Genomic DNA, 27,707 nt, shown 5'->3' with positions numbered 1-27,707 from the left:
GCAAACTCAAAATCTTCATCTCCAGATTTTGCAACATTTGCTTCAGAACCCGCTTTCTCCTTCTCCTTGTTCTTCAATTTGGGGCAGTCTTTCTTCCAATCACCCTTTTGGCGACAAAAGGCACATTCATCTTTAGCAGGAAACTTCCCTCGTGACTTTGAACGAGATTTTCCCCGCTTCCCCGATTTTCTTTCCTCTGTTCGACCCCTTGCAACGAGTGCCTCGGTTTGTGAATTTTGAGTCTTCTGTTCCTTTTTACGACACTCATGATTCACCAATGCCGCAGACACCTCATCCATTTTCACCTCGGATTTTCCATACAACAAAGTAGTTGTCAAATGATCATAATCATCAGGCAATGAATTTAACAAACATAGTGCCTTATCCTCGTCAGGAATTATCACATCAAGGTTTGCTAAATCAGCAAGTATTTTATTATAATCATTGAGGTGTTCATGCATAGAAATACCTGAACGATATTGAAATCGAAAGAGTCGTTTCTTCAAGAAGAGCCGATTTTCTGCGCTCTTGGTCATATACTTCTCCTCCAATTTCATCCATAACTTCTTAGCAGAAGTTTCCTTCATATCCGGGTATTTCAACTCCTTATCAAGGAACGATCGAATAGTGGCACAAGCATGGAGATTAATTCGAGTCCACTGCTTGTCATCAATATCTTCTTGTTTATCCTCCAGAACCATATCCAACTCTTGTTGATACAACACATCCATAACTTCACATTGCCACATACCAAAATTATTGGAGCCATTAAATTTATCAACCTCTAACCTTGTACTGGCAATTGGATGTCTATTGGATGTAGGTGCCGACGAAGACGATGTCGATTCCTTCTCCTTTAAAATTTCAACTTTTTCTCCAGCCATCAAATCTGCCCGGCACTATTCACTGCTACTGTAGCACAGCACTATTCACGGGAGCACTGTAGCACCGACACTATTCACGTGCACTATTCACCCGTCACTGTAGCACCGACAGATTTTTCACTCCCCCGAAACCCCAGTCGAAAAACTGGAGCTCTGATACCACTTGTTGTGCGGAAGCGTCAACCAACTGCGAGTGAAAAAATAAATAACAACAGGCAGGAGAAAAAATTGAAATGAGAGAATACAATAGTGTTTAACCACTCAAAAAACCCAAGCCCCAAATATACCCAAGCTCACACACTCAAGAATATAAAGGGGATACAAATTGAGTACAATTTAGAGAGGGAAAAATAACCAACAGTAGCAACAAAAACTTAGTTGCCCAAACTATTATTTTTCTCTCTCCCAACTTCTTTCTTCTCTCATCAACTCTCGGTGCTTTTCGCTCTTCCATTTTTCCCAAATGCATGTTCCCTTTTATAAGCCAAACATTTGCTCTTCAACCACCCAACGGCAAAAGCAAAACACACAAGTCAAAAGGTAAAAGTAAGCCATCAATGCTAGCCATTAATTTGTCTCCAATTTGTCAAGCTTAATTTTATTATTGCATTCAATCAAATCACAACCAACAATTTCTCCAATTCATATTATCTCTTGCAGGGCCAGCCATCAATGTTTAGTGACTATAACAAGTCAGCAAGTTAGTCATGACTCACGAGCACAACCTGATAGACACGGTGAAAGCTTGACTCTAATTTGGCTCCTCACATTACTAGCATTATTCATGGTAAGCGGGTTTTGTTTCCATTCCTTCATGGGTCCAATTCTAAGTATCGCAATCAGGCTTTCTTTATAAAGAGAGACGTGACTTAGGATCCGAAGGGGAGGGCCAAAAAGGGAACGTTCAGTTGAGGGCAGTTTGCACCTTCTACTGTGCTTCTGGGAAAATTTAACGGAGAAGGGGGCATTTCTGTCATTACACTGTTGCTTCGCCACGTGTCACAAATCGTACAGCCGAACAGCTAGTCTTTTTTTTTTTTTTTTTTTTTAAACATCGCGTATAGCCGTTCGAATATACAATTTATGTAATCATAAAAAAGACATGCATGGCGCTAGCGCCCATTTCGCCACGTGTAAAAAAGATATAGCCGGTCGGCTATACTATTTTTATTATAAAAAAATTCGTGTATAACCATACGGCAATACTATTTATTTAAAAAAGACTGCCGCATAGCGCATATTTCGCCACGTGTCTAAGTTCGTATAGCCGTGCGGCTATACTATTTTTTAATATAAAAATTCTGAGTATGGCCACGCGGCTATACTATTTATAATAAAAAAGGGCCAGCCGCTTGGCCCCTGTCTCCTGCTTCCCCACGTGTCAAAATTGTATAGCCGTTCAGGAATACTATTTTTTAATAATAAAACCTGTAGTATAGCCATACGGCTATACTATTTTGATTATTAAAAAAATTCCGAGTATAGCCGCGCTATACTATTTATAAAAGAGGGACCTGCCTGCCGCCTAGCCCCCATTTCTGCACGTGTAAAAATAGTAGAGTCGCGCGGCGGTACTATTTTTTAAATAATAAAAACTGTAGTATAGCCGGACGGCTATACCTTTTTGTTTAGGCAAAAAAAAAAAAAAAACCTCCGAGTATAGTCGGTCGGCTATACTATTTATTTATATATAAAAAAAACAGACCCTTCTAGTTGCATTAGTTTATACTTTATAGATATTAATTGGTCTCATCATATAGTCAATGGCTGAATCAAAGCTGTAACTTCTGGTTAAGACTGGCAGCTGCTAGTCTACTTGGGTTACAGGGACGGATCTACAGAGGGGTCAAGTGACCCCTGCAACCTCTAAAATCTGCCATTGAAGGGGAGAAGATTGACCCCTGCAAAGTGTTTGATGAAAGTCCCCAAAGGGATGCAGACTATTGCTCTAGCGTTGCTTGCGCGCTTCTATTTTTCTTTCCCCCTCGAAAAAATGACGTTGTTTTAGCTCAGGTTTAAAATTTATATATTAAAAAAAAATAAAGGGCACGGACTCTGTCAGAGAGCCCGATACCTCCCCTCCCCATTTTTTTAAAAATGTCAAACCGTAAATCCCCAAACCACCGGTGCACTTATGATGCATTCTTGAGCTTCAGGGGCGCAGATACACGCAAGGGATTTACTGATCACCTCTACACACTTTGGATCGGGCAGGGATCCACACTATTAGAGATGATCACGAAATCTAGGGAGGAGCAAATATTTCAGCAGTGCTTCAAAAAGCAATACAAGAGTCTCGTGTATCCATCATTGTCTTCTCCAAGGACTACGCTTCCTCGAGATGGTGCCTGGATGAACTAGTGACGATCACGTATCGTAGAGAAACTAATGAGCACATGGTTATGCCGCTTTCCTATGATGTGGATCCATCCCATGTCAGGAACCAGACAGGAATTTTTGAAGAAGCATTTGCCAGACACCAACAGCGCTTCAACAAGGAGAAGGTGGAGAAGTGGAGAAAAGCTCTCAGAGATGTTGCAGATTTGGGAGGGATGGTTTTAGGAGATCGGTACTTTTTCATTCCCAAAATGGTGGTTTTCACTCTATCTTGGATGCTTTTTAAAGTAGATTATAGTGAAGCTTTTTCCTTAATCTCATGGAGTTGTTAGATGGCAGCACTTCTGTTTTGAAAGTTCATTTGCTTAATATCATTCATTTCAACCTGTGATATATATATATATATATATATATATATATATATATATATCTATCAATTCTCTTCTATAAAATAAAAATAAAAATAATAAAGAAATAAGTTTCTTTTTGTTGAAAAGAAATAACTTTTGTGCCTTGTGTATTTTGATATCAATAATTTATAGGTACGAGTCGCAGTTTATCCAAGATATAGTTGAAGTTATTGGAAATAAACTGGATCACACATGGAATAGGAGATTACGAGTCGATCCCTATGTAGTTGGAATGGATTATCGTGTGAAAGGCCTAAACATGTGGTTAGAAGATGGATCGAGTGATGTTGGAGTAGCTCCAGTCTATGGGATGGATGAGATTTAGGGATTTCAAGAGAAGAAAGAAGAGAGAAAACAAGAAGCAAGAGAGCCCTGTAAACCAGTATTTCTTATTAGATTGATTGGTCAGAAACACAGCTTTTGGTACAGCTTTTGTACAGTGCACACTTCCTAATATTATGCTAACAAACTTAACAGAAAGCACGTGAGCTGCACATGATGACTTAACAATTTCTTAACTAAAACACATGGTTAACAGGGGGGAATTGGCAAGACCACCATTGCCAAGACTGCTTATAACCAGAATTTCAATACATTTCAAAGTAGCAGCTTTCTTGCAGATATTAGAGCAACTTCAAAACTTCACAATGGTTTGGTTCACTTGCAAAGGAACCTTCTTTCAGATCTCCGAAAGGGGAAAGCAAAGAAAATATACAGCTTGGATGAAGGAATAACAAAGATCGAACAGGCGATACGTTGCAAAAGAGTTCTTATTGCTCTTGATGATGTGGACAACTTGGAACAATTCAATGCAATTCTTGGAATGCGAGAATGGCTTCATCCAGGAAGTAAATAATCCTAACAACTAGACATGAACATTTGTTAAAGGCTCATGAGAATTGCGCAATGTTTAAGGTGGAAGGGTTGGATGAGTATGAATCACTTGAGCTTTTCAGTTGGCATGCCTTTAGACAACCCCATCCTGGCGAAGGTTACATGGATCTTTCAAGACCTGTAGTGCAATACTGTGGAGGGGTTCCATTAGCTCTTCAAGTTCTAGGATCTTCTCTCTTTGGAAAAGCTGCAGATGTATGGAAAAATGCATTACAGAACTTGGATGTGATTACTGAAGGAAAAATTCAAAAGATTCTCAGAATAAGCTTTGATTCTCTGCAAGATCATGACAAACTTCCGTTCCTCCATATAGCCTGTTTCTTCATAGGAAAAGACAAGGATTTTTCGACTACAGTCCTTGATGAATGTGAGTTTGCCACAAACATTGGAATTCAAAATCTGGTTGATAGATGTCTGCTGATAATTGATGGATTCAACAAGTTAACCATGCACCAATTACTTCAAGACATGGGAAGGGGAATTATTCGCGAAGAATCGCCTGAGGATCCTGGAAAACGTACTAGAGTGTGGAATAAAGATGCCTCTAATGTTTTGAGAAAATTAACTGTAAGAAATATCTTCTTTTATGTCTATGTATTCGTAATTGTGTTGTGCTTGTGACAAGTTACTTACCCAATGTTCTTATTTGTTACCAGGGTACAGAAACTATTAAGGGCCTCATGCTCAACATTCCTATGTTAATAAAAGATGAGTCTTCTAAGATAATATTCAGTGGAAGTAACAGAAAAAGATTCCATGTTGAAGATTATGATGGAAACTGTTCAAGCAGCCGACGTCGGCTTGGTTTCTTCTCCTGGCAGTCAATTAGTTTTTCTTCAACAAACTCATTTCCTGTATCAAATGAGATAGGTTTCAAAACAGAGGCATTTAGAAGGATGCACAATCTTGAACTCCTGCTGCTTGATAATGTAAAAATCAGTGGAGGCTATGAAGATTTCCCAAAAAATTTAATATGGTTGTCTTGGCGAGGATTCGCTTTAAAGTCTATACCAACCAATTTTTACTTGGAAAATCTAATTGCTCTTGACTTGCGGAATAGCAGCCTCCAACATGTTTGGAAGGGAACTAGGGTATGCTACTAATCTCTCTCTCTCTCTCTCTCTCTCTCTCTCTCTCTCTCATACACTCACACACAGAGACAAATTTAAAGATGATTATATATTTATAGAAACTAATTACTTCTTTTTTAAAACAGTTCCTTCCAAGACTGAAAATCTTAAATCTCAGTCATTCACATGGCCTTGTGACAACCCCTGACTTGTCAGGATCCCCTAACCTCGAGAGATTAATTCTTAAAGATTGCATAAATTTGAAGGAGGTGGATGAATCCATTGGAGATTTGGAGAAACTTGTTTTCTTGAATCTAAAAGATTGCAAAAATCTCATGAAGCTTCCAATAAGAATTAGTATGCTGCGATCTCTCCAGAAACTTATTCTCTCTGGTTGCTCAAATCTTGTGCTGCCTGCCAGTATGATCGTTAAAAATCAGTCAGACTCTACACCTAGTGAGATGAAGAAACTCAGTCTGTGGCAATCAATGCGATCATGGGTATTGCCAAGAAAAAATCTCCAACTTACCAGTGCAAGTTTGCCACAATTTTTAAAAAGCTTAGATATGGCGTACTGCAATCTGTCAGAAATTCCCAATGATCTTCCTAGTAGCCTATCCTCATTGGAGCGTTTGAATCTAGATGGAAACCCATTTTTCAGCCTACCAGTAAACTTGAATGGTCTTAGTAAGCTCCAGAGACTTTCGTTGGATATGTGCCCAAACCTCGAAATGATTCCCGAGCTCCCACCAAGTGTAGAGGCTTTGATCGCAACTAGATGTACTTCATTGAAAAGAGTACTACTAAACTTACCCGACATGTTACCAACAATTAGACTTGCGGTTATTGCATGCGAGAATGTAGTTGAAATTCAAAACGTGTTAAAAAAAATACCGTTGAGAAACGTCGACATAGAAATGATCAAAGATATCGGTCTGTTCAATTTGGAATCCATAGGAAGCACTGAAGTTGAAATGCTCAACTACTTGACATGTACAACAAGGAAGGGTCCTCTCCAGGTTTTCTGTCTCTCTCTCTTTCTCATGTATTGTATAGTTTTTTATGATGATTATTTTCTGTGGCCTGTAATATTTGAACATATATAAATCTCTCCATGCATGCATGAAACAGGGACTGGATGAATGTGGTATATTTAGCATATTCCTTCCTGGGAGCGATGTTCCAGATTGGTTCTGCTACAAGTCGAGCATGGGTAACTCTGAGCTGTCTATAACTATACCTCCACATCTTAATTTGAAGATCCGAGGCCTAAATGCATGTGTTGTGTATGCACAAGATAAGGTTCGTGATGAAGGATTGAAATTTTACACGGGCGCTCCCATTCTTCACATCAGTAATGAGACCAAGGATCTTAAGTGGACCTATGTGCCAGCCACAATAGGGTTTCCAAAAAAGAAGGAACATATGTTATGGCTTAGTCATTGGCGATTCGCAAACGATGAATTGGAGGGTGGGGATGAAATACGTGTTTCGGTTAGAGATGAAATACGTGTTCCGGGTAGAGATGAATTCGATATGTTGACAAAGGAATTTGGAATCTAGCTTGTGTACGAGCAGAATAATAATGAGGGTACTGTAACTGAAGATATAACCACAATGTTCCAGCATGAAGCAACTACCCTTTCGAGCCAGAATCATGTCGTTGCTGGAAATGTGACAGCGTCAGCATCAAGGTTTCATAAAAATAATAAAAATAAGGTGGGTGGATACTTTATTTGTAATCATAATGAATTATATAATTGGTGGTAGGGGTGGGCATCAATCCGGCCAAACCGATAAAACTGGCCGAATCAAACTATAATTAGCAGTTTGGTTTGGTTTTGATCAATAAAAAGTCAAACAGTTTAAAAATCAAATCAGACCGTATATAGTTTGGTTTTAAGCTTTTGTAAATCGGATTAAACCAACTCGGACCGTTTATGTGTATATTTATTTATTTATATTTTATTTTACATGTGTAATACTCTAATTAATAAATAACTATATTTGAATATTTGAATTGATCTATATTAGTTAGTGAAAGTATGAAGTTTTATGACATTTTGAGCTTTATGATGGTTTTGTACTCTAGAAAATGATTTATGTATGAAGCAAGTTGTGAATATTTTTTGTTATAATTGGGCTAACAATGTTGAAAAAATGCAAAAAGAAAGAGAATTGGCCTTAGGCCCAAACTGGCCAACCAAATCAAACCAATCCGTTTTAAATTGGTTTGGTTTGGTTTAGGGATGGCAACGGGCGGGTAGGGACCGGGTATGATAATAACATCCCCATCCCCGCCCCCGTCCCCGAACCCATCACTGTTTATTAGGTTTCGGAGAATCCCCGTCCCCGTCCCCGTCGGGAGACTATCCCTCATACCCGCCCCGAATTCCCGATTTTTTTGCATAAAAAAATATTTATCATATATTTTAACATTAAGTTTCATATGAAATTATCATTCAACACATCCAAATTAACTATAAAATTCAACTCAACTATTCAAAATCACATTAATATGAAATTCTATAAAATAAAAAATAAATTAGGAAGAATTAGAAGAGGGAAGTTAACTTAGGGTTAAACATAAATATTTTATTTATTTATTTAAATATAAACATATATATTTTCGGGTTGGGTTTGGGGATGAGGACGCCAATACCATCCCCTCCCCATACCCGTTTGGGATTTTTCAAATTCGGGGATCCCCGTACCCGTTACCCATTTAGCCCCGAAATCTCCTCCCGTTAGGATCGGAGACCAGTCCCTACGGGATTTTTGCCATCCCAAGTTTGGTTTGGTTTTCTTTATAACTTTTATCCAAACCAAACCAAACAAAACCGTCATATTGTAATTGGTTCGGTCGTGGTTTGGAAGTGAAACCTATCCAATCCGGACCGTGACCACCCCTAATTGGTGGAGCCAATTAAAGCCCACAAGAGTCGCTTGACCATGCACGACATTTTGAAAATATTTTTCCCTCTATTATCCAAATTTAGCCTTACAAATGTAAATTGTCTACAATGAACATGAATATGATCTATATTTGTTTTCATGTTTTCATGTTTTCATATGTCATTTATATGTGTGTGTCGTGGATTTCATTTGATTTTTTCATTCTATCTAAAATCAACTTTTGATACTCTTTCATTATTTTAAGGTTGCTAGAATTTGGGTTACACTTACTAAGATTGTGATATTTAAATTTAATTATTATAAGGAATTATTATATATTTTTTCCTATAAAAACTAAGTTCATTGTAATTATAAAGCTATTTTGACAGGACCCACCCCGAATTCCTCGGAACCCGGAACAAATCCTGCGGAATTCCCGACAGCACACCGATGCCGGGCTCACTTCTGAACTAAATCCTCTTTTCCAAAATTAAGGAAAAAGAGTCTGAGACTTTCTGCATAAATTTCAGCAGTTTCCCTTGTAAATTGAGCATTTCTCAAATTTTCAACCTGTTAAAATCACAATTTAATATCCACAACTGGCAGCATGCATCAGATACATCATACAGTTTACATATAGGCTTTCGGCCTTCAAATGATTCGAAGCAAAACACTAACAATGCTCTTAAATCAAACATGGAAATTAAACGATGCAAGGAGTGAATTCAAACTAATTATGCATTGTAATCCATTTAATATAACTTCCTGATTTCCATCATGTGACTTTTAACATCTTAATATCTGCATAGGTAGTTTAAGGCCTCAGCCTAAATTGTATAACAATCCAAACGGGTTTTACCCCTACTTTGATCATAACACACTAACCCAACCCTCCCTTAGTCATACGGGAGTATGAACAATTATCTGATCACACCTCGATTTCGACCAAGTTTCAAGACCAACGACAAGGTTAGAACCAAACTCAATAAAATAATCATAAGTAAATTTTTGTCAGCGGCTGCACCTAGGTAAAGCCCTAGGCTACCTACGTACCCCTTGTGAGGGATCAAACTACACGTAGTTCTTACTACAAAATTCCCGGCTCCAATAACATACAATCCATTATAGCAATACAAAATAGTAAATTCTAGAATTATTCATTTCCCTTTTTCCTTAAATCACAACACACCAGACATTATTCTTTTAAGCATCAATATTTCCCCGATATAGTAAAATAATCCCTTTTTCCTCTCCCTGTTCTTTTACCACACGCCGGAATTCTCCAACGCCAAGTGTGATAATTCATAACAAATCACATGGTCTCACACGCCAGAATATTCCAACTCCACATGTGAGACCTAATAATCACATAATCTTCCCATACGTCGGAAATTCCAACGCCACGTGTGAGACCTAATAATCACATAATCTTCACATACGCCGGAAATTCCAATGTCACGTATGGGAAGTGTCTCACATGCTGAAAATTCCAACTCCATGTGTGAAACCTAAATAATTATACATACTTCCCATACGCCGGAAATTCCAATGCCACGTATGGGAAGTATGTACTTTTCTATAATGTAATCATATAACTTCCCACAGTAAACCGTAATATTCAATTCCCGATTTTCCCCAAAAATCAATCCAAGACTTAATCACAAATAACTTGACCTTTTATATAACTCAAATAACGGTCAAGACTTGTCAATAAGGTCATTTTAATCCTCCTAGAAAAGTGAAACTACATCGGAAGACTCACGGTCAACTAAGAGTCAAAGTACCCAAACTTGGTCAAACGGGCCCACAGGGCCCATGACCTCCAAATTCTGATCTGAAAGTTCCTATGGGTTCTACAAGGTTTAGGATACACGTCCTGTAAGTTTGGTTCCGATCGAACAGTCGGATCGCTCGCGATCGCACGATCGGACGGTTATTGTAAAGCACAAACTTCAAGTTATTAAATCAAAACATCCGGATCTCCGATTCACGATCCATGAATTCCTACACAATCTTAGAAATGCCTAGATTAACATATATTGAATTCAAGACTATCCAACGGTTCAAACCTATCGAACCCGGATAACGTACAATAGGCGAAATCCATTCGAGACTCGAACAATATCCAAATTGAAATCCGAGCACCTCTACGCGCTCGTGAGGACCAGGAGGTCACATACAACTAATTCCTCCCAAAGTCTAACATTGTCAGCTGGGCTAAAGGGTTCCATAGGGTACATTCCTCCAGGTATGAGTTTATATCACTCTCTATGTCTCTCTTCCTAATAAGTTACTACGACGAAGCTATCTTAAGTCACTTCCAATAAAATAAAAAAGATGATCGCCTTTTTTTTTTTTTTTTTTTCTTTCTGGAAAACTCATAAAGAAGATCCTAATGCATGTATTGATGAATGACAGAGTATGGCATGGGAGGGCAAATTTCCATCCTCCGAGATATTTATAGCTTTGGATTACTGTTGCTAGAAATGTTCACAGGAAAAAGACCAACAGATGGCATTTTTGGAGATGGTATGAGCATTCACCAATTCACAGCCATGGCAATGCCTGACCATGCCATGGATATAGTTGACCATTCATTGCTCATTGAAAGAGATTTTGCAAATGGTGATGATGAAAGATACAAAAATGACATAGGCTACCAAGATGACAGCCCTATCCTTGAAACAAGATTGGAGGAGTGTTTGGTTTCAGTGATGCAGATAGGACTCTCATGCTCTGCAATATTACCAGCTGAGCGGATGCATATGGATGTTGTTGTCAACAAAATGAAGGACACTAGAGACTCATATCTCAATTTGAGAAGAAGAAGAAGCTAGCAATATGCAAGATAGGGCTGAGTTTGTTATTTAATCTCAATGTGGGTGACGTTACGTAAGGATGTGCTATTCTGTTTTTATGCTGGGCTTCTTTGTCTCGGCTTATTCAACAGCACATTAAATAAATATGTCATTGGGCCTCATGAGCCAACAAAGTAGCGAGGGCAAATAAAGTCTGAAAGATAGCGTATTCATATACACTTTTAAAACATCTTTTATCCTACCATAGTTACATTCATACAACTACATATCCAACAATTAGCAGCTGGTTCTTGTGTTGTTGCTTGCTCTTACCAGTTCAGGGATTTAGAATGGGGCGTCAAGTCTTTGGCAGTGACTTTAGCCTCTGCAAATAGCAGCAATGCTACTTTAGTGAAATCACCATGGCAACATGTTAGAAGAATTGGCCCATTGGGCCTCAGGAGCCAACCAAGAGGTCCAGTTCTGTCCAACTTATACAAAACCTGTTTTACTTCCACTAAGCTTGCAGGAATTCCTAAATACTCTTATCTTTGGTCTGAAACTGAACTCTGAACTAAGCATTAAAAGAGGGGTTCAGAATGTGTTCTATTTTCTTTGGTCTGAACTCTGAACTGAGTACAATAAATGGTTGGGAGATTTCAACAAATTGTCTGTGTTCTGTATGGTTCCAGAGAGGAGCCAGATCCCAGTAGAAATACAATCTGTGTGAAAGTCATATAATAACTTATACAATAATTCAAAATTAGATGCAGATATAACATGTGACACATTTCACATCAATTCTTGTACTCTCTTTTTGTGGGTCGAAATCAATTCTTGTACTTATGGGAGCCATTGAAGGCTTTGAAGCAATCATACAAGGAAACGCTCCCTGGTGCCTACAATTGAGTCAAATTGAGTTTCCAAATCTTGTGAGTATGAAATGTGGATGTCTCATCCATGGATGACAGAAGCCGAAATATAAGGCCCTTTTTTTAATCTTTAAATTTCTTTCCCACCATATTCTTTTTCTTGGGTTTTGGTGTTGATTTGAGTCACACCCGCTCTTGGCGGAGATTCTCCTCCGGCCTCTGTAATGTCATGCCTCATGGCCTATCTAGCTTCCAAGCACCATACTTTATTTACCTTGCTCTATAATAATTCAAGTGGCCCTCATGAAACTTGTAAATATACATGGTTTCTTAGTTTGGACAATTACATTATCTCTTGCAGATTTTGGTACAATTTCCCCATTTTCTTGTCCCATGTGCACCCAAATGACCTTTGCCCCATTTGTATCAATGCATGTTGCACAAGAAAACATTGTTTTCCCTGGCAATTAGCTCATATTTTAATGAGATTTCTCTTTTTAATATTGAAAGATATCCAAATTCGAATTCCAGCTCGACCATTGGTAGAAAAAGAAAACTAAAACATCATCTGATTTTATATACACTTTTATTTTATGTGGCAGAAGACATAGTACACACTTTAGAGAATCATCTTCCACACACCCTTTGCGTGGAGTAACATATATATATTTGCTCTGTCCTGAAAAAAGATGCACATTATTTATGAGAAAATCAACAACCTGCCAACTTGCGTGTGCAAATTTGTTTTTGGAATTCATGCATGCAGTCAAGATTTGAAAGTACCACACAATATACAGAGTAATATAAGAAGCCAATGAGAGGCTCATTCCAGACAGACCTACCAAAAGCTAGCAGGTTTAATATTCTAGAAACGGATTAGTATTGGGTTTTGTCTTATTTAATTAATTGATCAGCTAGAAATTAGATTAGATGACTTTGGTGATCCTAGTTTTCTTTACACGATGGGCCAATTGGAGACAGAGACAGGATTGAGGGTTATATAAATATACTTATACGTGTCTAGCTATTTCAAAGCAGTTTGGCATCAGATTTTGATGGTTGAGATATGAAGTTGAAAGTCCTAAGCCTGTAGGCCTGCCTGGTTAAGATATGAAGTTCAAAGTCTATATCATTCTCTATTTCTTAGAAAGATGGCCAATGTGATTGTGGCATGCAGGTATAGTTTGCATTAATTAATCAAGGAATTTGTAATTTGTCAAAAGTTAACAGATGATTGCGGGCATTCAAAAGCCATGATTGTGGATTTCTACCTAAATAATCACACTTTAGTCTAGTCAAGATGGTGTTTGCTTTCAGCTTTTGCTTTTAATCATTACCAAAACACTCCAGCAATTGGCAAACTCAAGTCCTTCCAGGCATCAGAAGAAGGAAAAACTTCATCTATGTTAGTTGTAGATGGATGTATGGGCTTGTGGGGCTGAGAGCCCTCTTGCTTTTGCACATGATTCTATGAAAAAAAAAAAAAAGATTATCCAAAGAAGCATAAAAGTGACAGGAAACCCAAAAAAATAAAAAATAAAAAATAATCAAACACATAGAGAAACGTCTTGATGATCATGCAAATGGACAAGTAAATTAAGTGGCTAGCTTTATTTGTCAACTATATGGTAGGGATTGGAGACAACAATGATCTCCATGTTGTGATGCTTTTTGCTTGGATTCCATATTACACAGAAATAAAGGTGCCAAGCAAAATCATGCAAATTTTGGGGGGCCAAAGGTTGGGTGGTCATATCATATGTAAGAGTAAAGCACACCCAATGGCCTATGTCTATGTAGATTTTCAGTGGTTGCCCCTAGCTCCTGCACAAAAGACACATGATCGATTTTTTTGGTACTTTTTTTTTGGTTTCTAATGCCGACCCCTATGTGTATTTTAACTTCATGATCATGCATGCAAAAACCCAATAATCATGGGTTTAGAGTTTGCTTGGTTTATAATTCATAATCTTCAACATTTTCAAGTACAAAATTGAAGTTTTAAGTGCGCATGTGAGGGGGAAGGAGGCAAAAATATCCAAAATCAAGGATGACCCTCTATTTGTTTATACTCTAATTAATTAATAATTATGGTGTTTTTTTTAAGGACAGTTTATATTGAGAAATGCGATAGCATACTAAACTCACTCATTCACACACACTACACGGATGTTAATACTTGAACCGATGACCTTTTATGAGGAAAGCGTTTGCTTTCAAATCACTACACTAACAGATCCTTTACTAATAATAACTATAGTTTTAATAAATAAATAAAAACCATATAAACAGTTAATTAGAAGAGAATAGGCCTTGCCTTTTAGGTACACCGAACAAGAGCTTAAGGTTGATTATTGATTGTGGGTCATAAAATGAATCTCGTATCAAATAGAATGGAAGCAGAATTTGTTAAGTACATGTATTAACAATATGTCTAAGTTGACCTATTTTTATATAATTAAACGTACACAAGTCCCATAATTGCATGACATTTGTTTGATCCCTACCACAACAAAACAAAAGGGTGGGTGCTGCCGTAACTACAACTACAAGACTGCCTCTCCTACAAGTACCCCTACAAATGGCTACCCATATTGAATCGCTTTGAGAATTCAAGATTCCTCTCTTTGTTTGGTCTGTGTCATTTGCACATATAATAAATATGGTGGAGCCCCATTCATCCAAAACAATGGAAATTGAATAAATAAATAAATATGCCAGCACACAGCATAATTAAATCAACTGCATAATAACATGGTATTTATACTCGGTCGATGTTGTGAAAAAAGTAATTCATATATTATAATAGATAAAGGTGTTTGAATATCACTTTCCCGTTGAGAAACAAAAAGAACCCTATGTGTACATATATACAATCACGATCACCAAAAAAATCATACCTATCTAAGTGTTTTTGTGCCCGCTTTTACATCTGTCCTCATCTTTTATTACTGGCTACCTTATTATTTTTGAGTGTAATGTTAGATGTGTTAGTTAATGTGTATATACTAGTTGTATTTTTAATTAATATGATTAATGGTTAATTAACACATTAATTGTCACATGACATGAATGACTCGATTGTGAATTTGTCTCTCAATTGCAAGTAACGTGCATGTGAACGCAATGTCGTTAGAAAGTTTAAGTCATTATCGACATTAACAAATTGATGTGTTAGGTAAGTGTAGAGAGACCCAATCAGTATTAACGTTAGACAAAGTTTTGGCCCTTTCGCTGTCGACAAATTAAAATTTTAAGTTTGGCCTTTCATCATTGACAAATTGATGTTTTAGGTAATGACAGAGATACGGTGCCAGTGTAAATGTACACCAAAATTTGCCCTTTTTGTCGTCGATAAATAGATGTTTTAGGTAAAGGCAGAGATACGATGTCAGTGTGAAGGTAGACTAAATTTTGGCTCTTTTCGTCATTGACAAATTGATGTTTTAGGTAAGAGCAGAGATATGGTGTTAGTGCAAAAGGTAAACAAAATTTGGCCCTTTTCGTCCCCGACAAATAGATGTTTTAGGTAAGGGCAGAGATACGATGACAGTGTAACTGCAGGCTAAATTTTGGCCTTTTTCGTCGCCGACAAATTGATAATTTAAGTAAGGACAGAGATACAATATCAGTACACCAGTAGGCCAAAATTTGATCATTTTGATCACTGGTAAGTTGATATTTTATGTAAGGGCATATATAGGATGTTATTAGTATAAAAGCATAATAAATTTTTGCCCTTTCATCACCGACAAATTGATGTTTTAGACAAGAACATATCACAAACGAACAAGCTGTCATTCAAATGACAAACATCACCCGAACAAGGACATCTATGTATAGTATCCTATTAAGAAGCTATATGTTAGGGGAGTTATCTTTTCCGATCATATCATGTGGACTTGTTAAATTTCTAATGCAAATAACTCAACTGTGATTCTATACTCCTTTAGTTGCACACAATTTACATGCAAACACGCCATCGTTGGAATTAGAGACTAGTTGTTGGCCCTTTTCGCCCCCAGCAAATTGATCTTTTAGGCAACAGCACATCTACATGTAAACAAATTGTTATTGTCCATAGTCTTCATTAGAAGACTCACAAGCATGCATTTCTTGCAATTTTTGGCAGTTAAACAATCTTCAATTACCCTCATATGACCATACAGGGAAACACCAGAACAGCCATGAAATTGTCCAAAAAAAGACCAAGCATACAAGGAGTGAAGCCAACAGCTTGCCATGGAGGACCAAGCAGGACAGTGACGTGGCATAGCCCAGTAAGGACACATGGAAAAAGGGGCAGAGCCATAGTCTGTTTCACCTCACGCCCCACTTGCCCGCCCAGAGCCTGAGTCCCCTCTGTCAGTCTATCGGTATTTGAAAGTTCAAAAAATTCCCAAAACAAAACAAAACCAAAACCAACCCCACTCTCTCTCTCCTCTCTCGCTTTCTTCTTTTCACACCCAGTCACCCGCTCTCACCCTCTCTCTCTCCCTCTCTTCTCTGTTCTCAGACACGGACGCCTCTTTATTACTCTCACTCTATCTCTCTGTCTCCGTTTCAACAGCCTTCTCTCTCCTTCTCTTTCTTTACAAGATCTGGTTTTTTCTGAATTTTTTTTTTTTGTGTGTGTGGAGCTGAAAACTTAGGGCTTTTTCTTTTTAGGTGTGATTTTCTCCGAAGCTTCGTGTTGCGTGCGTCTGTGGGGAGTTTCCGATCTCTGTTTCTTCCGCATTACTTTTTTGTGCGTAAATTTTAAATTTTTAGGTTTGGGAGGGTGTTTTAATGAGTGAAAATGGAGAATTTGCGGCCAAGGAGGTCTAAGATTACGAGCATTGCTGATAGGAGCTCCGAGGAAAGATTCGCCTCCACTGAACGAGCTTTTAGAGGAGGTCTGGTGCTCTGATTTTGGCTTTTTTTGTTTTTGTTTTGTGGTTTTTCAACTCCGTAAGTTGTCTGAAATTCCGACCCCGTTTGTTTTCCGAGAAAACCGAGAGAAAGAAAGAAAGAAAAAAAAAAGAAGGAAGACGAAATTCAGATTTTGGCTGAAATTAGTTATTTTTCCCTCGGTGTTTTCGAAACGCAACGATTAAACTAAACTATCAAGCTCCCTTGAACGGAATCTACTAATCTCTTCTTTTCCAATTAAAGAAAATAAAAAAGTTTTGAACTTCATAACCACTTTGGATTTTTCTCAAATTTTCTTTTATCATGTTATCCACTAAAGGCAACAATTTTTATTTATTTATCAGCTTTAATTTATTTTCTCTACTGGCTGTGCAATGCAGGTTATTTTGGTTTGTGTCTGTAATTTGGTAAAGTTTGTGACTTTTCTGTGGTGGTATTGCCATGATTTCCTTTGTTTCCATAATGAATTCCAGGAGATGATGAGTTATAATTCAATTGCTTCTTTTTGATTAGTCAAAGACAATTATGAAATTTCCTCTGTTTTCTGCATGCTGTTTTCCAGACATTGCCATGTTTTCTACGTTTTATTGTTCCAGTTCTTCCCTTTTTCCCATGAACTGTTTAATCGCTCTCTGATTATTTACTGGGTTGGGTACTAGTTATTTTGATTTCTAATTGCTTGTAAATTTTATGAAATAGATCCTTCTCACTTTGTTTATGCTTTCGAAGGGACATCCTGATGTTTTATGGTTTTATTTCCAGGAAACAGGCAGGTTAAGAAACAGAAAAACTTTCCAAAATTGGCCTCTGATTCTAGTTCTTGCAGTAGTGGCTCTACAGGGGACGACTCGGTAAGCTCATTTTCTAGTTGTGTATATTGAGCCGCATGATTTGGTTTTTGTTTTCCTGTCATTTGTAAGACAAACAGAGTAACAACTGTTTTGTGTTGAAGTGAGCCAAAGAATAGTGTTTTTCTGTGAAATCTTCCCTCATTTTGATTTATTTTCAAAATAACAACTACAGATATGGCATTCATGATCAAGTGTATTGTTTTTCCCCTTGCAGTTCACGTTTGAGTTGGGGCGACGATCTTCAAAGCAAGTTGTTGGAACTCCAATAAAGAAATTATTAGCTGAGGAGATGTTGAGAGAAACTGAACCCAGAAGGAGGTCGCCAAGCGTTATTGCCAAATTGATGGGTCTTGATGGGCTGCCACCTCAGCAGCCTGCTCATAGACAACAGAAAAGCATTTCAGAGAATTGTCTTCAGAGGACAAGATTGGTAGAGAAAGAGGAGAGGAGCAGCATGTGTTATGACCGCCGTTCATCTAGGAAGAACTCAAAGGAGCAACAAGAATTCAAGGATGTGTTTGAAGTTTTCGAAGCTTCAAAGGTAGAAGGTCGTAGTTGCTCTTCACGAGGGAATGCTAACTCGAAGCTCAGTGATGCTGAGATGGCTTTTGTTCGACAGAAATTCATGGATGCTAAACGTCTTTCAACAGATGAGAGGCTACAGGATTCAAAGGAATTCCATGATGCACTTGAGGTGCTGGATTCTAACAAGGATCTTCTTCTAAAATTTCTTCAGCAACCAGACTCATTGTTCGCAAAGCATCTGCATGATCTGCAAGGTGGCCCCCATTCCCGTTGTGGTCACATAGCCTCTATGAAGTCATCAGAAGCTCAGAGGTATGAGAACATTGACCTTGGCTGGACAGCAGTGAGAGAAACCCCTCGGAAGAATAACTGTAAATCTCCTCAGGAGCATCGCGATTCTTTTTCTAGCCACTCTGACAGTAGACATGCTGGTCATAGTTCTCTCAAGTCATCAATTAACCTATCAGAAGTGAAAAATGAATCTTCCATTCCTCCTACAAGGATAGTTGTTCTGAAACCTAACCTTGGGAAGATGCTGAATGGTACCAAAACTATTTCATCACCTTGTTCTTCTCATGCTTCTATGTTAGATGGTAGGAAACACGCAGAATTTCCGAGCATTAGAAATAGGGAGACAGAATCACGGGGAAGGAAAAACTCCCAAGATAAAGATGGCCATTTGAGGCATAAGTCTAGAGAATCTAGGGAAGTTGCTAAAGAAATCACAAGGCAAATGAGGAATAACTTTAGCACCGGTTCTGTACGTTTTTCATCATCTGGTTTGAAAGGATATGCTGGTGATGAGAGTTCTTGTAGCATGTCTGAGAATGAATCTGCAAATGAATCAGAGGTGATGTCAGTGGCTTCCAGACATTCCTTTCACTTGAATAATCACTCTAGGCCATCATCATCATGCTCTACTGAATCAACTGTGAGTAGAGAGGCCAAGAAGAGACTCTCAGAGAGATGGAAAATGACTCACAAGTCCCAAGAAGTGGGAGTTGTTAGCAGGGGCAACACCCTTGCTGAAATGCTTGCTATCCCCGACAAGGAAATGCGAGCAGAAAAATTGAATGCCATGATTGGTGAGGCAGGATTTAGAGATAAATTTTCTACTGAAGATGCACCTGCACGATGTGGTGGACCTCTGGGTATCAGCAGTAGGGATGGCTGGAAGGATGGATGTATTAATAGTTTATCAAGATCGAAATCTCTTCCATCTTCATCTAGTGCATTTGGAAGTTATAAAACAAGTATGCGCCGTGAAACTATACGTGATGACAGGTATCTGATACCAAAAGAAACAGTCCAGCACGAAAGAAACCAGCTAGTAAAGGGGAATCTTGATCTTAGAGAAGGTGCCCGCAAACACTCTAGATCCAGTAATAAAAGATCGTATTCTTCTCGCTCCTTAGGTAGGGAAGCTATTGACATTTCACCTGAAACTCATACTACTCAGAGTAAAGATAAAACCGACTTTGAAGAGAACAATCAATCCCAGCAGAATATTTCAGTCTTTGAGTCATCACCTAGTAATGCTGCAGATTCAAGTTCAGCTTCTGTAAAACTGGTGGATCCGGATGCATCATTACCTTCCGAAACTCCGGATACGTTCCTTCCAGAATCATCTTCTCATATGTTGGTAGAAGGCGATTCTTCTTCTACTCCCAAAGAGAACCTAGTTCCTCAGGTTTGTGTTTAATTGTCTGCTTGGTTTTTGATTGTGTGATAGGATAATATCAATGCTGTAATGATATAGACTTAGTAGAGACTTATTGATGTTGAAATCCCCAGGACTGATTCTAAAAAACTCTTATATGATTTCATTTTTGATGTTCCTGAAGACAAAAAAATATATATATACCTGTTGCATATTACTCTTTGTGAGATGTTAATTATTGTTGATGATTTTATCATATACCATTTTATACAAACAAGTAGATGTATCAATTCATCATACTTTGTGTATGTCACTTCTATTCAATGTGTTTGGAATTCATTTCCTGCGCAGTTGAAAGCAGAGCTTTGCATCAAGAATATTTTTGTCTCTTAAATATTTCAATAAATTTCCAGGAACCATCAATCAGGCCACCTGTTGAACGGGCAGTCCCCTCTGACCACCCTGTACCTGGAATAGAATCGCCTGCAAGAACTAAGGAGGCGGATCAACCCAGTCCTGTTTCAGTTCTGGAAGTTCCTTTCACTGATGATGCATCATCTTCTCCTGAATGCTTTGAGAGTCTCAATGCTGACCTGCAAGGTAACTGGAAGACCATTTATATTGATTATTTTTTAGGTTTCTAGTGCTAGTTTCCCTATGGAATATGTAGGTGCTGGAATAGAATAAACTATTGCCTTGCTGCTTTCCAATTATATCATGTGCGAGAAGTCAGTTGATTTTGCAATTTCTGAGTGCGGATGTTGGATAAGGTGGGCTGTAGTCGTTGGTGGGAGTTGAAATTTTGTCTGCCATATCAATTGAATTTGTTGAACTGAATCTGTTTTGAGTTCTATTATGACTATGATTACCTTTTCTTCCGTCTGTGTTGCACATTCGTTTAGTTAATTGATTTATTCCTTTGTTTGCCTTAATTTTCATATTCTATTTGGTTGTTAGGGCTTCGGATGCAGCTTCAGCTACTCAAGCTGGAGTCAGAACCATATGCAGAGGGACCCATGGAAATCTCAAGTGATGAAGAAGTTGGTGAAGAATCTACTGGGTTTTCAGATGCAATAGGACTTCATAGAGATCAAGGGAGCTGGGAGTCCTCGTACTTGGCCGATATTTTAACTGAATCTGGTTTAAACAGTGCTGACTCGGGTACCTTTTTGACAACATGGCACACTCCAGAATGTCCTGTGAGCCCTTTACTGTTCGAAGAGCTTGAGAAGAAATACCCTGATCAGACTTCTTGGCCAAAGCCTGAGAGGAGATTACTGTTCGACCGGATAAATTCAGGGCTTCTGGAGATGTTTGAGCAATTCACTGATCCACACCCATGGGTGAGGCCTGCAAACAAAAGAGTTGGTCCCAAGTGGATCCATAGAAGTGTACTCCATGGTGTTCTGTGCAAGTTGCTGGCAAGCCAAGAAGAGAACGCAAATGAGGACAATCTGGAGAAAGTGCTCGAAAGAGACTCGCTGTGGTTGGATTTGGGAGACGACATAGACATAATAGGTAGGGAAGTAGAGAACTCGTTGATAGATGAGCTAGTAGCAGAGGTAGTGGTTATGTAGTGTAGAATGCGAAAATTTTCAAGTCAAGTTTTTTTCTTTGTTGGTCTAGAAGCTTAAGTAGAGTATGTAAATGAAGCCATGAAATGGTAGTTTCATGAGAAAGATGAATAAAAAGATTAGTCTTTGCTACAAAAGTTGTTAACTTGGTATGACTAATGATGGAGAATAGAATGCTTCGGGACTGCAAAATGATATTACATTTTTTTTTTTCTTAGGTAGTCTACAAGACTACAGGCTACAACAGGACACTTAAAACCAAATGTTGCGGCCACAATGGAAACTTACCATAAATATGTATTGATATCGAATTTGTATTTATATGTAACCGTATTGAACTCATATTTATGAATACCAGGCTAGTAGGGTGAAAATGACTTTCCTTTAAGATAAAATTTCCTCCTATCCTTCAACGAAGAAAACATTTGATAAGCTTCCATAGTTGGTGAACCTCATATGGCATACTTTACTGGCTACAGACGAATATACAGATGAAATACAATGGCATAGAGCTAACTTGGATTGATAGTGCTATTAAATAGCAAACAAGCACTTGAGGAAAATAAAGTAAAAACTTTAAAGAATTTCTTAGTGAAGTATAACCTAATTCCTATATGAGCAAGTATGGCATGATTTTCACTCAGAAACAACAAAAAGGAAAAAGAGAAAACAAGAGATTCATGAAGAAGAGCATGGCACTAACCTGTCAAAAATTGTCATTGGTGGTGGCCTTGGTGCTTGTGCTAGTGTTGGGCTTTGCCTCTTTCTCCCCAGATGGAAGTAAGCTCATCACAAATAAAGGAGAGAAGCATGGGCAGTTTCATGGAGGAGGGGCTACATTTGGCCACATGCTATCAATTAGATCTCTAATTCCACCATCTGGTCCAAGTAAGGGACATAGCAAAAATCTACCTCCTATATCATTTCAACCAAAATCAAAGTTTGGTGTATTACCAAAAGGCCCTCCAATTCAACCTTCTGATGCAGGTAAAGGACATGGTCTGAGTCCTCCTTTTCCAAGAAAATTGGAGTTTTCTATGCTGCCAAAGGGTACTCTCATTCCACCATCTGGTCCTGGTGGTAGGCATAATGCAAGTCCTCCTCAGCAAAGTTCATCAGAAAATTAAACTTTGGTATGTTACAAAAGGTGCACTACAGTTCTACCACCTTGTTCTGGCTAGTAGCAGATAATTGTGCGAGCTCACCTGTTTCTGGTTTTTAAATAAAGTTGATGCACCAATTCAACCATCTCAACCCACCAGAAGAACACGGACCAGTCCTTCAAATCCACAAGGCAACGTTTGGTACCTAGAATTATATTGGATTAGATAACTCACAAATTTCAAGTATGTTAAAAAAAAAAAATCAGAAATATGAAAGTTGAAGGGATTTTTCATTTCATGACGAACTCATCGTTTTACCTTTAATTTGGACAAAATTTGGAAATTGACCTTCATTTCTTGCTTCAACTTTGAAGGACCTTAGTACTAGGATAAATAATCTGTCACGACCAAAATGTAGCATTTATCCAGCTTAGTATAATATTTAAATTTGCAACATATAATCGATAGGGTAATTAATTTGCTATAAATGTCACAAAGTGTTCCTTATAATGGCTGAAGTATTTGTTTATAAGTTAATATAATGGTTAAATTTGTGGCCTTGTTCATGTACTTGGGTTATCATTCAATGGCTCAAATGGCCTTCGATTTATTTTCCACACTACACTAAATATAATATATATACCAAGATTTTTACAATCCTATAGCATCAACCTACCATAATATTAAAATCTATTTTCTAAGTTAAGAATATTTCATTATTGTTTTTCTCCTATTTTTCAATTTTCATATATTCATGTACGCGTTCTAGATTTTCGATGCCAAGTTTTTACATATCTAATTAACTTAAAGTAACATCATTTTAACCCAAGATGTATCATCACTATTCTTCTCAACACTTGACACGCATCTATTGACATAATTATAATTAACTCTTTGCTTTGTATTTATGGAACTATTGTTATGCCAATGGACACGTGTCAAGTGTTGTGAATGGTGGTGAGGCCTACGGTACACCTTGGGTTAAAGTAACGAGCAAAAATGCTCCCTCCAACCACCGACACTTATTTAGATTGTTCTAAATTTATTATATTTCATTGTCATTTTCCTCTTAGCTTCACATAATTAACCTCCACGATTGGTGAACCCTATAGGCCTTTGATTGAAAGAAAGTAAAGAATTTACCATAACTATAATTTCCTAATCAGTAGCTGATTGATTACAATTAACAATTTAGGGAAATCAATGACTGAAAAAGAAACGGCAAGTCTTCAGGAGCGATTACAGTAATCAATCAATCAATCAAGTGATTGAGTGAGAAGAGGAAATCGTGGCTGAATGCTAGGGATGAATGCAAATTATAAGGCAGAGTGAAGCAAATGATTTTTATTCCCAAATCAAAGTCAAAAAGAAGAAGACGAAGAAGAAGAAGAGAAGCATGAAGAAAATGGCAGGTGCCCCCCAAAAAATGTGTTGGATAACCTTGGTGCTTTTGCTGGTTTTGGGCTTTGCCTCTTGCTCTCCAGATTCCAGTGAACTTAGGCAACCAAAAACCACTCCAACTTCACCTTCTAGTTCTGGCAAATCACATAGTGTGAGTCCAGTTGTTCTAGAATATTCATCAAGAAAATTAAACTTTGGCATGTTACCAAAGGCTCCATATCCACCATCTGGCCCTAGCACAGGAGGCAATGCAAGTCCATTAAACTTTGGCATGTTACCAAAGACTCCATATCCACCATCTAACCCAAGCACAGGAAGCAATGCAAGGCCAACGCTTTCAGCTTCACTAAAAAATTTGAATTTTGGTGTATGATCAAAGGTTCCATCTCCACCATCTAGCCCTGGCAAAGAAGGAGCATGTCCAGCTTTTTTAGGGAAAACAGAATTTTGGTTATCTTCTTCTAGATTCATCAAGAAATTGAAGAAAATATTAAATTCTGGCTTGGTACAGAATTTAATCTCATGTTGAGTTGGGATATCACACGTTGATTTGTTTAATATCATGTTCAATTTCGTCGAGCACCATACTACTAGGTGCAGTGAACAATGTTTCGTGTGTAAACTTCTGCTTTATGTACTACGCCAATGTTAATTTTTGACAAATATATTTTTGCTCACCACCAATGTTATGGCAATGTTAATTTTCGATAAAGATGACTCTTTTATAAATTAGGAAGGGGAAGAGATTTTCTCACACGCACACACACTATCAAGATGTTATCGGGGGTCGAACTTGAGACCACTGATTTGCAAGTTAAGACTCTTTTTCACTAAGTTCTATCCCATTGGCAAGTCAACATCGTTCCAAATCATTCTTTTTTTCCATTGAGCAATTATTTGAAACCACTGTCCAATTATTGGTGACGAGACTTGGCAAGTTAACATCGTTCCACTATACATAAATTTGAGACCACTGATCTATAAGTCAAGAACAATTTTTTTTATCTCTCCTCCACATTATTTATTTCTCAAGGGAAAGGTTCAAGTAGTTCACTCGACTTAAATATTGTGAGTGTAAGCTTATGAGGGTCAAGGTTGTTGTATCCTGGAGGGTCCATGCAATAGCTACACCGAGACATTGTCTCCAATAGATAAAATCTACTCTTGAGGACTGATTACAAGCCTCAATTTAAACCGCTTATTCCAATCATGCTTCCATGAAGACCGATTTCTACGTCACAAAAGATAAGTATTTTGCTGTAATTTTGTTTGTTGATGCGAAAAAGTGGTTTGACACGTGGTTCGCCCAACTTAGTGATATTGTGTCTTCGGAAGGGAGTTAGTCTTCGGAAGATCAAGTTCCTGCAAAAAGGGAACGTTCGGTAATACCTTGGGGTACCGGTGCGGTACCGGCCGAAGGCTCTCCGATGCTTAAGTAAGTACGGATTTAGTAAAGATTAGACTACAGATCAAGCGATAGCGTACCGTTGATCCTTCTGTCTCTCCCTCTTTTGGGAATAGGGGTCTCCTTATATAGGCCTTGGGAGGCGTGCATTATGTTCATATTTCCGATGTGGGACTGTAGGAGCTGGTCGTGAGCATGACACGTGTCCTAGGTCAAAAGTGTCAGGATGTGTAGGATTCGGTAGGGGATATGCCGAAGGGCCTGTGATGTCAAGTTGTCGTTTCCGTCCACGTGTCAGGTGGTCATTGGTTGTTAATATACGGTATAAACAGTAGTCCCCCAAGTTCTCTTCCGAAGGTTCTTCGGAAGGGAATTTGGTTCCATCTGATTTCATAGATGATGCCCTTCCGTTGACAGGATTTGTTTTGGAAAGGTTCCCCGAGATCTGAAGAATTGCCGATCTTGAAGGTGAAGGCGAGGGCAACCGTTTCCGTGCTGGCTGGCATTAGGCGCTTAAGCGCTTCTGCACCCGGCGTGAAAAGACGCTTCGTCTTCTGTACCAGGCGTGCAGCTGACATCACCATCCACCGGGCGACACATGGCCAGCGAAGCGACGTCTGACGGCTGTAATTATGAGCCGTTTGGTTTCCCGAGGCGTACCGTTGCAGCCCTCTCCCTATAAATAGAGATCGCTCCGGACATAAGAGTTCACTTTGCATTTGAGAGGGACGCGAGAGCTCTGCGTAGGCGATTTCAGAAGATTGTGAACGGCAACCAAGGCGATTTTCGAAGGTGTTATCGGCAATTAAGGCGATTACCGAAGAGCATTAACGGCAATCAAAGTCTCAACAATAGCAAAGGTAAGTTACCGTTCGGTACCATAATAATTTTTTCTTTATATACCCGCGTGCTTTCGTAGTGTAGGCTTAGCCGATCGTCTATATGGGCCCTCTTTCGGTAGTCTAGTGAACTATAGGTAGTGGCGTAGACATCGGTAGGGTAGTTCATTTCAAAGCCTTAGCCATCCTTTTCCTTTTTCTTGTTTTGTAGATGTCCGATAGCGAGTCTTCCTTCGGCAGTGAGCCCAATGCTTTCGATGAGGAGTTATCATCGGGCTGGGACACATCCAGCGGGGCTGCGAGCCTCGGGGCCGAGAGTAGAGAGGACGCCGATGTGGAAGTTATCGGTGAGGAGATTGTCTCCGTTCCTACCCACGGCATCGGCAAGGGTCTGATGACGGGGCAACCGCTTCCGTTGGTCGCGGTCTACAAAGATGGTACCCGATTCGGTACCTCCGACCCTCAGCTGGAGGCCTCTACCTCTGGTCGCGACGATGTCGTCGCCGGTCCGTCCCGGCCGAGGGTTACGATCGTCCATCGAGAACGGTCAAGGATACCGGTGGGCGTACCGAAGAAGCCCCTGTTCGGGGTCGACTATTTGGAGCCCAACAAACTTACCGAACGGGAGCTCGAGAAGATTAGGGCGGAGTACCTCATCCCGGATTCGGTAAAAATGAGGATTCCGAGCCCTACCGAATCCCTCAGCGACCCGGGAGATGGTGGAGTCGTCTTCTTCACCGATATGTTGGCGCAGGGTGTCAGGCTACCGTTGCAGCCTGCCGTTCAGAAGATCCTAGCCCAGATCGGGTATGCCCCAGGCTAGTATAATCCCAACTTTTGGGTGGCCTTAATGGGGGTGATAGCTGCGTTCGGGATTGCCGGGGAGGGGGAGCCCTCCTACGAGCAATTCTCGTACCTATACAGCGTCACGAAGTCCAAGAGTGCCGATCACGGCGGTTGGGTTCAGGCGAATTGCCTGAAGGCTTCCGAGCGGGGGCACTTCATCAGCGCCGTGCCGACTTCCCAAAAATCGTGGAGGAATCGGCGGGTGGTACTCTCTGGTGATTGGGAATCGCTGTCGGGAGTGTCCCCGCTGTTTCCGGTGCCTACGGCGTTCCAGATTGCCGGTAGGTAGTTATGTTACCAGTCGGTAGAACTATTGTATTTGTTATTCTATGTTTTGCAACTCATTCTTCTTTCGGCAGGTAAACTAAAGCAACCGAGCCCCAAGGAAAGCGAAATTCGGCAGCTCGACAGAGTCAGGCTGAGGGTCCCTGC

The 27,707-nt window shown here is 39.1% G+C and overlaps 1 protein-coding gene and 1 pseudogene across 2 annotated transcripts; both read left to right on the top strand.

Annotated features, from left to right (window-relative positions):
* The first annotated feature begins 3,280 nt into the window (after positions 1-3,280).
* LOC117630495 lies at positions 3,281-7,158 on the top strand (annotated as a pseudogene). Its single transcript, XR_004586208.1, has 6 exons — positions 3,281-3,453; positions 3,764-3,932; positions 4,170-5,092; positions 5,182-5,616; positions 5,742-6,614; positions 6,727-7,158. The product of XR_004586208.1 is annotated as a disease resistance protein RPV1-like (transcript).
* A 9,409-nt stretch (positions 7,159-16,567) lies between these two features.
* On the top strand, positions 16,568-21,965 carry LOC117632885. The gene is made up of 5 exons (XM_034366496.1): positions 16,568-17,055; positions 17,834-17,922; positions 18,137-20,137; positions 20,521-20,707; positions 21,065-21,965. The coding sequence occupies exons 1-5, from the start codon at positions 16,959-16,961 to the stop codon at positions 21,682-21,684; spliced, it is 2,994 nt and encodes a 997-aa protein (XP_034222387.1). The 5' UTR covers positions 16,568-16,958; the 3' UTR covers positions 21,685-21,965.
* Positions 21,966-27,707: the final 5,742 nt, after the last annotated feature.

This window comes from Prunus dulcis, chromosome 6 (assembly GCF_902201215.1).
Source record: "Prunus dulcis chromosome 6, ALMONDv2, whole genome shotgun sequence".
Taxonomy (NCBI): Eukaryota; Viridiplantae; Streptophyta; class Magnoliopsida; order Rosales; family Rosaceae; genus Prunus; species Prunus dulcis.
Note: the sequence above shows the minus strand (reverse complement) of the source record. Positions and strands in the feature narration are given on the sequence as shown.